The sequence below is a fragment of the Danio aesculapii genome, chromosome 24, assembly GCF_903798145.1.
Source record: "Danio aesculapii chromosome 24, fDanAes4.1, whole genome shotgun sequence".
Lineage (NCBI taxonomy): Eukaryota > Metazoa > Chordata > Actinopteri > Cypriniformes > Danionidae > Danio > Danio aesculapii.
The window spans coordinates 6,067,132-6,081,857 of record NC_079458.1 but is presented as its reverse complement, the minus strand read 5'-3'; the positions used below and the strand labels follow the sequence as shown (position 1 = coordinate 6,081,857).

General features: G+C 35.3%; 1 protein-coding gene across 1 annotated transcript; it reads right to left on the bottom strand.

Annotated features, from left to right (window-relative positions):
* Positions 1-7,192: 7,192 nt before the first annotated feature.
* On the bottom strand, positions 7,193-14,726 carry si:ch211-40k21.5 (uncharacterized protein LOC100332117 homolog). Its single transcript, XM_056450314.1, has 5 exons — positions 14,510-14,726; positions 12,471-12,582; positions 11,729-11,854; positions 10,510-10,656; positions 7,193-7,644 (listed from the first exon to the last, which is right to left on the bottom strand). Exons 1-5 carry the CDS (start codon positions 14,701-14,703, stop codon positions 7,363-7,365), a joined length of 861 nt encoding a protein of 286 aa, XP_056306289.1. The 5' UTR covers positions 14,704-14,726; the 3' UTR covers positions 7,193-7,362.

The following is a 14,726-nucleotide window of genomic DNA, read 5'->3' as shown; positions in this document are numbered from 1 at the left end:
TAGAGTCAAGCAACCATCTAAATATCAATTTAATGTAGGGTTTAGAAATAATCCAAACTACATTAAGAAAGTCTCTTCATACCTGTAGCCAATCACACAAGCCCCATCTGTGCTTCTCAGCCAATTGTATGCCATTTTTAATTACCCAATCAGAGTAAGTCACATGACTAATGAGTTTGGGTTTTGTTTGCAGTATCTATATGTACAAGTCTGTTGAAGTTGATGAATTTAATGTGTGTTTTACTAGACGTCACAGCAAACACACCAGCAGACAGCAGTTCAGGTGAGCACATCAAGTTTTCTTTTCAATGTGTTGTGAAATGTTCATGAAATTACTCACTTATATTTGCCAGCATTTTTAATCATTACTTCAATAATCACGGCCTTCATTCTATGTGGTATTTTAATATCTTTAATTATTGCAGCTATTTTCATTATTTCTGCTTGTCAGAATCACCTTTAAATGCTCTTATTGTCACACAAGACTTTAGTTTTATTTACTATTGATCTTATTTTGACATTTCTTTTGCTCCTTCAGATTTGTATGTTCAGTTGTTCTCTATATTGAATGTAAAAACCTCTTGTTAATGCTATATACTTATTCCAATAAGCTTAAATTTATAAAACAAAAAAGATTGTGTTATTCAACAGGCTAATTAAATTTAAGGCCCTAATAAAGAAAGCCAAACATGATTGTTGAAGTCACAAGCATGAGTTTAAACAACTACATGGAGAAAACAGGGCTGTGTATACCATGAGCAAGCTAAATCAGACACAGGTGAGAGTAATTAATGAAGCTAACGAGATGCTCAGGAACCGGGGAGCACAGAAACAAGATGAAAACCAAACTAAATGCTAAACCTGGAGCTTTTAGCAGTCACTGAAACCATATAAATGAAGACCCACTCCTTAACTAAATCAAATGTTTGTTTTTTTGCAGCAATGTCATGCAAGAAAGCTTCCACTGGTTTTCAGGAGAGTTATTTATTAGTGTTGAGTGTAAATTATATATTCTTGTTGCATGGAAAGGTTCAGTGGATTAAATGTTCAGCATGGAACTGTTTCATTTAGTTGGCATGATAATGTTTCTCCCTTTTTATTTCTATTTTTTCAGTTAACAGTAAGCCTTTCTTCCTCTCCTCAGACTATCCTGATCCTCCATCATCCTCGTGTCTGCTTGTGTATTGGGCGTCCTGGTCTCTGTCTCTGGTTCTGTTCTGGTGCGGTTTGACCGAGGATCTGCGGTCACAGGCTACAGTGTGGAGTATCAGCGGCTGGAGTCTGGACTGAGGTCTACAGCCAGTGTCCCAACATCTTGTACTACGTGCGATCTGGTCTCGACCCACAGAGAAGAGCCTGTAACGCTGCGGCGGTCAGTGAACCCAGTCAACAGACCCACTGCATCACCATGAACACTCCAGGTAAACCATTACGACTCTTGTACATGACACTTTATGTAAGATCTAAAATTTTGTATACGACATGTTATCATATTTATACAAACAAGCAAGAATGTGTACATGGATGGATGGACGGATAAAACAACAGACAGACGGGTGGATAGTGGTGGATAAATGGCTATTGAACGATGGATGGATAGATAGTGATAGATGGGTGGATAGTGATGAATGAATATAGATGGATGGATGGATGGATGGATAGATAGAAACAGTTTATGGATGGATGGTAATGGATAGCTAGAGAACGATGGATGGATAGTGATGGATGGATGGATGAATGAATATAGAATGATGGATAGATATTAATGAATCTGGATTAATGGATAGAACGATGGCTGGATAAATGGATAGTAATCAATGAATGAATATAGAATGATGGAACGATAGATTGATGGATAGTGATGAATGAATGGATATAGAATGATGGATGGATAGTGATGGATGAATGAGTATAGAATAATGTATAGATAGTAATGAATGAATATAGATGGCTAGATAGATAGATAGATAGATAGATATAGAACGATGGATGGATAGTGATGGATGAATGAATATAGAATGACGTATAGATAGTAATGAATATAGATAGATAGATAGATAGATAGATAGATAGATAGATAGATATAGAACGATGGATGGATAGTGATAGATGAATGAATATAGAATGATAGATGGATGGATAGATAGTAATGAATGGATATAGAACGATGGATTGATGGATAAATAGTGATGAATGGATAGATGGGTGGATAGATGGTAATGGATAGCTATAGAACGATGGATGGATAGTGATGGATGGATGAATGAATATAGAATGATGGATAGATATTAATGAATCTGGATGAATGGATAGAACGATGGCTGGATAAATGGATAGTAATCAATGAATGAATATAGAATGATGGGTAGATAGTAATTAATGGATGGATATAGAACGATAGATTGATGGATAGTGATGAATGAATGGATGTAGAATGATGGATTGATGGATGGATGAGTGGATAGTGATGGATGGATGAATGAATATAGAATGATGGACAGATGTAAAGATAGTAATGAATGAATATAGATAGATAGATAGATAGATAGATAGATAGATAGATAGATAGATAGATAGAGAACGATGGATGGATAGTGATGGATGAATAAATATAGAATGCTAGATGGATTGGTAGATAGAAATGAATGGATTTAGAACGATGGATAATGGATGGATAGATAGATAGATTGATAGATATAGAATGATGGATGGATGGATGGATGGATTGATGGATAGTGATGGATAGTGATAAATTAATGGAGATGGATGGATGGATGGATAGATGGTAATAGATAGGTATAGAACGATGGCTGGATAGATGGATAGTGATGGATGAATAAATATAGAGTGATGGATGGATTGATATAGAACGATAGATTGATGGACGGATAGTGATGGACAGCGATGAATGAATGGATCTAGAATGATGGATGGATTGATAGTAATAGATAGATAGAATTTAAAACCAACTAAAATGATTTAAATATACATCACAAATGACTGATTCCCTTTAAGTGATTTGTAGTAGTTTTCATATTTAACTAGTTAGCTGAGCTTAGATGAAAATGGTATGATTACATTGATTCAATTTCCAGTTAATAATGCTCTCAGTAACCGGAGATGAGCTTGATATTTCAGTTTAATACAACTAAGCCTTCATTTACATTTGAATTAATTTGTAACGACACTGTTTAATCATAAATATTGCACAGTTATAAATGTGTTTTTATAAAGCAATGTAGCTCAAGCAAAGGACTAAACCAAGAATGTTGTTTTACAGGTGGAGCACAGCAGGAAATGACCTCATATGTAAAGGTTGTGCCGGACACCACACATAAAGCCAGAGATCATTATCACATCCATGAAAAGCTGGGAATGTGAGCCTCTTCAGAAAACCAAATCATCAACTTTGATTTATTCATTATTACTGTTTCTAATATCTCTCATCCTCTTCATTTCCCTCCACAGGGGGAAGTTTGGAGAGGTGTTCAGGATGACCCATAAGCAGTCGGGTCGTGTGTGTGCTGGTAAATTTTACCGAGCTCGAGTCTCCAAAGACAAAATGGCAGCACGACGAGAAATCCAGCTGATGAACGAACTCCAACATGAGAAGCTGGTGCAGTGTCTCGCCGCGTACGACAGCCCGACGGAGATGGTCATGATCCTGGAGTAGTGAGTGCATTCAGAGCAGCTACAATACATACAGTTAGAATTATTAGCCCTCCTGAATTATAAGCCTCCTTGTATATTTTCCCCCAATTTCTGTTTAATGGAAATTTCAGGCATTTCTAAACATAATAAATTTTAATAACTAATTTCCAATAACTGATGTTTTTATGTTTGCCATGATGACAGTACATGATGTGTTCCTAGATATTTTTCAAGTAGTATTCAGCGACATATTCGAGACATTTTCTGACTCAATCTTGTCTACAGACATTGAATTCTTTAAACTGGAGCATCCCATTATTATAGACATTTTTATCAAAGTGAATGAACTATAGACAACGTTTTATAATAGTCTTCTGCTGGATCCCAAGACATACTGAACTACTTGGAAATGAACAAGCCGACAAACCTGCCAAAACAGCCCTAGCAGGAAAGCTGAAGCAGTGTAAAATCCCACCTTCGGATCTAAAGCCACTAATAAAAGGCTATATTCTCAACAGAATGGGATCAGTGCCCAGTTAATAACTTTTTGAAATTCAGCCAGAAATAGGAAGAAAATCTAATTTATTTAAGTCAAGACATGATGAGATTGTTTCTAGAAGATGGCGCATTGGACACACTAGACTTACCAAAATGTCTATATTGCAAAAGTAACCAAACTGTTAAACATATTCTTGTGGAGTGCCCCGTTTTTAATGTTATCAGACAACAATTTTTATCTGGAGACACTTTAAATGAAATATTTATAAATGTGAAATTGTACTTTTTATTTTATTTATTTTTTATCTAAAGAACCTTAAACTGTTTTAGATTTTTATCTTGTATATTATTATTATTATTATTATTATGTATTTTACCTTGTTTGTTATTTATTGCTGTTGATGACTTTTAATTGTTAGAATATCTTTATAATTATAGAAAATTGGTATTTTTATAAAACGTCCCAAACTAAAAAAAACAGCTTAAACCAGTCTAGGCTGTTTAGCTGGTCGACCAGCCTGGTTTTAGAGGGGTTTTGACCATTTCCAGGCTGGTTTCCAGCTATTTCCAGCCTGGTCTTAGCTGGCCAGGCTGGGAGCCCAGCCAAAACCAGCTATGTCCAGCTTAAACCAGGCTGGTCAAACTGGTTTTAGCTGGTCAAGACCAGGCTGGAAATGGCTGGAAATAGCTGGAAAGGACCAAAACCCCTCTAAAACCAGGCTGGTCAACCTGCTAAAACCAGCCAACCAGCATGGTGGTCAACTTGATCTATTTTTTTTGCCATGACATAGCCATAGAAGCTGAAATGGCAAAAAATTAAAACTCTCTTTCTCTCTATTCAGTGAATTTAAAAAGGTTTAACTTGGTTAATTAGGCAAATAATGCCGAGTTCAGACATTCATTCACCTGCAGTTTGTTAACTTGGAGTCAAACGCTTATTTCAAATAATCAAAAAGCACAACTTCTAGCTCTATGTCCTCTGTTTTGTTGCAGCATTGCAGGCGGGGAGCTGTTTGAGCGGATTGTAGATGAGAGTTTTGATCACACAGAACCCAGCAGCGTGAGCTACATGCAGCAGATCCTGGAGGGAATCCAGTACATGCATGGAAAACACATCGTCCACCTCGACCTGAAGCCAGAAAACATCGTCTGTGTGAATGCCGCCGGGACGCTCATCAAGATCATCGACTTTGGGCTGGCCTGCAAACTGGGTGAGTGATGCAAATTCATCATATCAGCATTTCATCCGGAGCAAAGTGAGTCGGTGACTAAAATTATAGTGTCCACTCTTTCACAATACCCTTCAACAGCAGAAATCTGTGCAGAGTTTAGCCCATTATTGAGTCTGTTTATTTACTCATGTAAATGTGTGTAAATATATATTTGTTCAGCTTTTAAGTAATTTTAACTAATATGCAAATGTTTATATAATTTGCTTGCAAAACAAAGTAAAATTTTCTGTTTTTTAGTATATATATATTATATGAGACTAGCTTTTTTAATCTAATCTTTATTTTATTTTATTTATTTTTATTTCATGTTTTAAGTTTAGTTCCTATACTCCCAAAATCATTCCACATAAATCTGCAAATATATTATATTTTTAAACAATCATTCTGCACAAAAATAGCAAAACTGTCCACCGATTCTGTTTGGCCCTGTGTATGATCAACAATAACATTACATTTTAAATACTTCAACTGCATTTAAATACTTGAGTCCAAAGTATCGGACACTGTGAAGTACTATACAATCCAGTTAGAATGAGCCTACAGTATAATTCAAGTTAAATGTATCAATGGATAAAAGCAATGTAAATGTATGAGAGCTCAGTTTTTAATTGGCAATGTAAGCACCTTTATTTGGACTAGTTTATAAGCAAATTTGCAGTTTAGTTTCAATCCTAATTAAAACACCTGATAACACTAATTGAGTTCTTCAGGCTTCGTTTAAAAGCTACATGTAAGTGTGTTGAAGCAGGGTTGGAACTAAACTCTGCAGGGCTGCAGCCCTCCAGGAACTGAGTTTGACACCCCTGCCCTAAAATATAAAGTATACATTGATGAAAGCTTATTTATTCAGCTTTCATTTGCTGTATGAATCTTAATTTTAGAAAAAAAAATAAACTCATGACTGTCGTGATTTTTACCATTTGTGATCCTGTACCACATAAACAAAGAACCCTGTTTCCCTAAATCTCACTAGCTATGTTTCTGTCCAAAAATGCAAATGAACTGAAATATCGCATAAAAGATGTGTGAATAAAGCAGCGTTTCCATTCATTGAGTCAAAAGAATAAAATAGTCACTTCCTGATAAACTGGCGGCAAATATCAAAAGTAAAATTGGAATTTGCTGCAGTAGATGAAGCTGCTTGAATCTTGTGCTTATTTAATAAATGACTTGCACCTCAGAAGACTATGCTAACACGCAATGAACACGTGGTGGCATTTGAAGGCATCAGATGCAGAGCACAGACGCTCTTGACAATTCTGGAGGTAATTAATAATATAACACTAATATTGGTGTTTTAAAATGACCAAAACAACATTTCAGATGTTTTACAGTGTGCTTACCCTGCTGGTTTGGCCATTCACACATATTTATCATCACATGATCTTATAAGAAATCACATGACTTTTTTTTTTTTTTTTTTTTTGTTATGCGCATACTGGAATTTGTTCAGTAAAAGTGGTGTTATTGTAGTTTATGCACCGCTTTACTCATTGAATAAAGTGTTTCCCACTCAGGATATATGCACATTTAAATTTTGAAAATGCACATTAAAAAAAACATATGCATGAACGTGCATAACTGAGTGGGATTAACTTTAGCTACGTTTCCATACACCTTTTTTTTTTTATGCTCATATCCGAAATGTGCATTAAAATAGGTGGATGGAAATGTAGCTAGTGAGATATCATGGGAGTGCTTTGCTGTATGAAATAAGTAAATTGCATTTGCTATTCAAACTATTTAAGCGAGTGCAATGAGAGTAGAACATCTGGAGCAGAACATTTTTGTGTCTGTCCAAATTAATCATATTTCCAACGAACTGAAAGATTTTTAATTTTAGAGCATCCCAAACCTCCCTTACACCAATAAAGAGATACGAATCGTTTATTGCAAAGTAAAACTGATAATCTCTTATTCACAGCGTTCTAAACCTATATACATAGTGTGCAGTTGCTTGATTCCTCATCTGGATTGAATGTTACGTGGTGTTATAGTTGTGGAAGAGCCACATGAGGTGTCCTTTTGAACATTCCCACTGAATCCAGCTGAGGCTCCCTGATGTTAACGTCTTAAACTCCAGTACCGGCTCTCCACACTGATGGCAGGTCCTGAATAGTGTCGTCAAGCTGGATTTGTTGATCCATTTCACTTCCTTATCTTTTTCTCTGGTCGCTGAAGGGGGTTCTGGTGCGCGGACAGACAAGGACCTCATTGCCTCTAAACGCTCTTCCAGTCGCTGTGCAGTCTCCGCTAATTCATCCTGCAACACACAAAACCATTAGTGACCTAAATGGGTAGATATTTGAAGATATTTAAGCTTATATCAATGAGATGTTGAATGCTTTGTTCTGATTGGCTGGTAAACATTGTAGTGCAGCTATTTTCAGATGAACATACAACTAAAGTAGTTTCAGGCTGGATTTTTCCACATTAGTCACAGCCTACTATAGACACAAATCTAAAGGCTTTGAATTAGATGTGCAAAAGTTGTTAAACAGTTTAACCCCTTACCTGTCATCCCACTTCTTATTCGCACTGGAAAATGTGATTCATTATTAGATGTACTAATGTTAAAGGGTTAAAATCAAACTTGATGTATTAATACAACCCCTATAATGTAAAGTTCTGAAGTGTGCCTCACACAGGTGAGTGGGCTTGACAAACCACCTGTAGAAACATCTTTTCCATATGCACCGGACACTTAAACTCCATCTTAGGACTCGAAAAGACTAAGACTCCATCTAAGACTCCATCTTAGGACTAAGAAAAACAATGGCTGTTTCTCAATGTGCGTTCTTCAGCGTCCTCGTGTAATGTCATCATTAACCGTCAAAGTTCAGTTCCAAAACCGCAAGAACTGAGGATGCGTGAAAGTTCCCGGACGTGTTCTTGATCTCGAGGATGCATCGATGCAGACTTGAGCACAAAACTCGCTCAAAGTCCCAGAAGTCATTGCGACTGAATAAAAGAGGTGGGAAGCGCAGCATTCTATACCTGTTTATTATTAAAGTTCAGAGATATAACTTGTTTATCTCAGGACTTTCTCTAAATGAGACCGTGAATGTAAACATAAACATTATCAAAATCATAATCGTAACATGTTTATGCCTTTTATTATTTGCTGAAATTCATATTAAAATTGTTTTATTTTTATATGAATTATATATAAATGCTGTAATGTTTAAATCATTTTCCGTTAAAAAATGCGTGACGGTCATGTGACCATTAGGAAGAATGCTGCATCTCATTTCTCACGGGAAGCATTTTCTGTTCTCGCAGTCTCAAAAGCTTGCTATTCCGAGGTAACCTGCCAAGACCGCTTTCCACAAGAGCGCAAGTCCGTTCTCTGCTTTTTTAGAATTGAGAAACGGCCGATGTTTACATGTGAATGTCTAACAAATCACGTTGCACTACTTTTCTTCAACCCTAAAATACCTCTTATGCACAATATTTTTCCGTCTCATGTAAAAGTACTTGTGTAGTCTCTTAAGTTGTGTATAGTTTAAGTATTTATAGTATATGCATAGTATAGTTAATTACCGCTCCAGTAAATCATGTATAAGTTGAAATTGCTCATATGTCCAGTGTTTTGTTCAAATTTATGATTCAAAAAATAAATTATGTAGCACTGTGGGCCTGCAAGACACGACATTTTTGTTCGAATGCATATCCACACATATAGCAGAATGACAGTCCAACTTGAACATTAGTTTTAGATATTGTAGCTATATTAGAAGCAGAATAATTGACTCCAGTCCATTTGAATTATTAGAATATGAAGCACACTTGAGGTATCTGACGTGGCTGTATCACAACCTCTAGTATGCATCACTTCCTAATAATTTAAGACCTCATGGTTAATTTAATCCTTGCATCAAAAGCAGCTGTAAACAGATGCACAGTGACAAATGTTGGAATATCAAGCCAAAGTCTGGAGAGGGTTTTCTTCAATGCCAATAATATTAGTAATTTTATTAGATACAAATGAATAATTCGATGACAGAGCTCTGGGTTACGTTACCCCAATGCAATGCAAGAATTACAATCAAGAGGTTCGCAACTAACATACATTTCCCTGACTCCAGTATATATACACAACTGATATTAACAGGTGGAGTTTTGGTGTAACGTCACTTATCAGTCATTCTGCAGTCCTTTGGCTCTTGTACCCCAGACATACTTCCTCTTTCTGCAACCCTTCTCCTTATACCAGAACTGAACAATTAAGTGCATCTTTAATATATTTCACAACTTCTATAAGCATCATGCTCCTTGTGAACCGTCTAGACTTCTTATTAGACAGCAGTCTGGAACAAGGGCCCTCGCACCTATATTTATTCTTATTCTGCTATTTCCCTCTTGTCAGCAGTTCCTTCTAAAATGTATGCAGCAGAGTAAAAAAGTGCCTGGTCAATATATGGTATCATACAAAAGAAAAAGATTGATTAATCTGTTGTTAGTATAAACATTTTTCTAATAAAAAATAGACACAAAATAAAAATAAATTCCCTTTTTTCCACACTAAATTTGTTTATTTTTAATTAAGTATTTATAGTAAATGCATAGTTGGTATAGTTAAATTACCACTCCGTTATGTTAGTTTGTATAGGTTTAAACTGCTCTCACGTCCATTGTTCTTCATATTTATGATCATTTTTGATCCTGCGATAAATCCACATATGTAGTGGAATGGCAAAGCCCAACTTGAACATGAAGAGTGTCTTTTGGTATGGTAGCTATATTTGAAGCATAAAATTGGAGTCCAAGTCCATTTGAATTATTAGAAAATAAAGCACACCTGAGGTATCCGACCTGGCTGTATGATAACCTCTAGTGTGCATTAATTTCTAATAATTCAAAAACTCAATTTAATCCTTGCATCAAAAGCATCAGCAAACAAATGCACAGTATGAATAAATTAAATTAGTTTGTCATTTTTAACTTGTTCATCTGAAAATGTGACAAGCATGTGCTTAATTATTTACAACAATAATTTAAGAAGAAAAGCAACCATCATGTGTACAGCAAACATGCAAACCCCTGGAAATACTTTAGAAAAAGCATGTGGTGTTAAGATATTTATTAAACTCCTTTTCAGTGGACCAACATGTAACTTTTCACCAACCTTTATTTCACCCCATTGCATTTCATTTTCATCGTCTGTAGATGATGAACAATGAGGAATAAAACCGTATGACTCTGCAGTAGAAGCAATCATGATATCCAGACCAGATTCATCCTCTGTTTGTTGTTCAGGCTCTTCTTGCTTGATCTATGCGGCAGAAAAAAGTAACAATCTTAAGTTTTTGAATTGGTGCATATAATGTAGCACCTTTTATTCAGGTGTAAACTAAAATATCGGATTACATTTAATTCACTAGAATATACAAAAATAGGCATTATCACCTGTTAATTGAATATTCATATTTTTAATGGATTCACAATTCTTTTGCTGTTGATTTTGATGTTTTTACAAGTCAGGTCGTAAAATTAACATTAGTCAAGTGACAAATGTAAGATTTAGCATTGGCATAGAACAGAGCTGCCCAAAGTAGGGCCCATGGGTCAAAGGTGAAAAGAGAGGGAGAATGATGGAGTTGGTTGTGGCAAATGGCTTTGAGAGAGATCGTCATTTCTTATTTAACATAACCTTGTGTTTCTTTGTTTAATTGAGGAGCTACAAAAAAGCCAACTAAAATCAAGCCTTTCATTTAAATGTTGTAAATAAATCAGATTTTTAAAATGTAAATACTGTCACAGATGTAAATACTGTCACAGATGCACAAGACCTCGGCGAGCAAATTAAGGCAAAGGCAGGAGCAGCTCGACTAGTGTATTCTGCATTGAAATCCATTGTGTCATAAACGGGATTGTTTGTTTTTACTATAAGTTAGTTATAGAAAGTTAAAAACAATACTGCATCATTAATATGTTTTAAAGCAACGTTTTCTAGTAATTTTAAAATCGTAGCAAATGAATTAAGATATTACCCATGGCAAATTTAATGTAATACACATTGGTATATTCAACTTCAGCCCACAGCCCTCAATTAAGTTTGGTTTTTGGCCCTTTATAAGAAAGTTTGGGCACCCCTGGTTTAGAATATCAAACAGAGTTGCCTTGTATTTTTTATTAACTACCTTAAAATGTGATATGGTATGAAATAATTGCTTGTGTGCATGCTAAAATAGCAATGCATAAGGCCAGCAAGTCATCAGCCATTGATAAATGTCTGGAATTTAAATTAAAACCCTGGTCTTGCGTAATCTGTAATCTGCTGAATTGCATTGACTGTAAAATATGGCAGAACCTGCCAAAACTAGCATAATCTGCGATTTACTTACTGTCTGATATGGACTATGCTCAAAGCCGAACTCGAGAACCTCAACCTTTAAAACTCTGTTCGGTCCTGATTCCAAATCTGCAGAGTCTGACAGCTGGTCCGAACTGAGGGTATCCATCCATGTTGCCTTTACAGAGTATATACAGGATTCAGAGATTGAAATTTAATACCTTTTAAGACTCTTTGCATACATTTTAAGACCTCATCACCATTTCAGGTTTCAACCAGTAACATGACTGACATTTTAACTTGCAGTATATTTACTAAATACTGATTGCAAGAAAACTAAAACTGTAGTTTTAAACTGAATAAAAATGTTAATCCAGCAGGTGGCGCCTTTACAGCAGCAGGAATAACTGTTTCCCTGGTTACTGCAGTAAACAAAGCAGCGTGATGTCAATCTAGCAGGATATTTTCATTCCAGAAACTGCACAGCATCCCAATATTCAATTATTAAATTCAGGTTAACTTTAGCAAAATGATACCGAATTTAATACCTTGTAAAATAGCGTTTAAGACTTTAATACTTTTTCAGGGCCTTAAATTTTTCTAAATTGATTTATCAATTTTTAATACTTTAAGACCACACGGACATCCTGCTATAACAATGTTTTACAAGAAGTTAGATGCAAATACAGATTTGTATGTTGAGATATTTATAGCAATTACTAATTAAAAGTAAACCTTGGCATAGGTTAATTGATTTAACAAACCACAAGTGTGCATATTTTCTTTATTATTACCTCAGTTTGCAGTGCAGGCCCCATTGATTTCTGAGTTCGTCCTCTGGGAGGAATGGAGATTGGAGAGCTTGAAGAAATGCTGGATCTGTCTTCTGAAAGATCACTATATGCCCTTAAATAATGACAAAAGAGAATCTGAGAAACATTACTTAGACTAGGGGTACCTAAACTTTTCCTTATAAAGGGCCAAAAACCAAAAGCTTAAATAAAAACTTAATAGAGGGCTGTGGCTGTGTTTTATTTAATTTATATATATATATATATATATATATATATATATATATATATATATATATATATATATATATATATATATATATATATATATATATATATACACACACTAAATTGTATTACATTAAATTTGCCATTGGTAATTTCCTAATTTATTAGCTAAGAAAACGTTGCTTTAAAACATTTGTTTTTTGCCTAAACAGGGACAAGGGCTGCAAATTAGCTTTATGCCCTATATAGGCGACATCGGTTGTCTTTTGTATAACAATGTGGAGTGTATTGTCCCTGTTAAATAAAGCAAATAAAAAAATACAAGTGTATTATCTTTCAATTTCTAAATCTGTTTGGTGACTAAAATATTATTTTAATAAATATATTCGTTTACTAAATCTGTTTTGTTAAATGCACCAAATACATTTCCTATCTTCACTGATAAATGGATAAAAATATTCATTTTCAGAATGGCGTGTATTCAATTATGCTGAGCACTGTACATTCAAATGACATTCAAATTATTTCCTCAACTTTTGTCAGTGTACTATTTATACCTACTATAATTTTTCTCCCCTTAACTCTCATTTAATGTGTTAATTTTCTTGGTCACACTTTATTTTGATGGTCCATTTGTTGAATTTCTGTTGCATTGCATCTACAGGCCAAGTAATTCTCAGTAGATAAGTAGACTGTTTGGTTAGTGTAAGTCGACATGTACTTGCAAAGTTTCTCAAAGTCAGTTATGTCTATTGAAGGAGCAGTATCAGCAGATATTAAGCAGACAGTCTACTAATACTCAAATGGACCATCAAAATAAAGTGTTTCAAAAATTTTAATTATACTTGGCAAATTCATAATACACAAAAGCAGGTAAACTGGATTTCCTTTGTAGTTAATTCGGTCGCTCTGTGTTCTGCTCTTCACACTGCAAGAATAAAATAACTTTACACGCTAGAGACTCCTGCTGGTCAAACATGTAAATACAAAAACAAACATGTTTAAAAGTGCATGTAATTTACATTTACCGTCTTCATCTTGCCATATTACAGCTAAAACACCAGTCGATGTGCATCCAGCTTTGTTTACCACTGGTAGCATTTGCGTAAATAGCTTTAATCCACGTGCACATAATGTAACTATACCTGTCCAGCAGATAACAAGCAACATCCGCGTCGTTCCTGAAGCCTTTCTTCTCCTTCAGAGCTTTCCATTTTGAATAAGCTATCCCTATGTTTACTCTGTTTATCTGCTTCTCCATCTCTCTGTCGTCTTATCCCGCACGAGTAATTTCTTTTTATCGGCATAATTTGTTGCAGTCTTGCGGCTAATGCATAACCGTGGTCCATCATTCCTTCCTCTGAACAACATTAATTGCTCACAACACCTTGCAGAGGTAATTTAATGCGATGATTTCGTGGTTATTATCCCAGAAAAACAGTTTAACAGCCATACAAATAAGCAGTTATTGTCGTTTTAAAAAGAGTTTGGCGTCTCTCCCGGGAAGAGTTTCAACGTTAGCCAATGAGCAAGACTTGTTTGGTCACGTGCTTCCAAAATGGCGACACTGTCGTGTATATTTTTTGTTAATTTAATTCTTGATTAAAAAAAAAAAGAGAGAGACATTTTATTCAGGTCTGGTAACAGTTAGCAAAGGCACATCCGCACAAGTTGGCCACGCTGTCTTGATTTATACGCTCTCTTACCAACCAGGTACCAAGAAATGCAATGTAAACGAGTAACTCTTTGCATGTAGAATTTACTTCAAGTATTCATGCTAGAAGCTAGTGTTACATTACTTGGTAATTACTTACCTGTCAAGGAGATAAGTAGCCAACTCTGCATTCGATTTGAAGCCTTTCTCTCTTTTGAGCTGTTTCCATCTCTTTATTTCATCCCGAATATTTATACGACCTTTATTAGACCGTTTATTATACTTTAGTTTGGCGGGATGCCGAGGCTTTTTAGGATATTCGGTCTCTGACCCCTTTTGTTCAGCAGCTTCCATGACTGAAATGAATTGGTGAAATA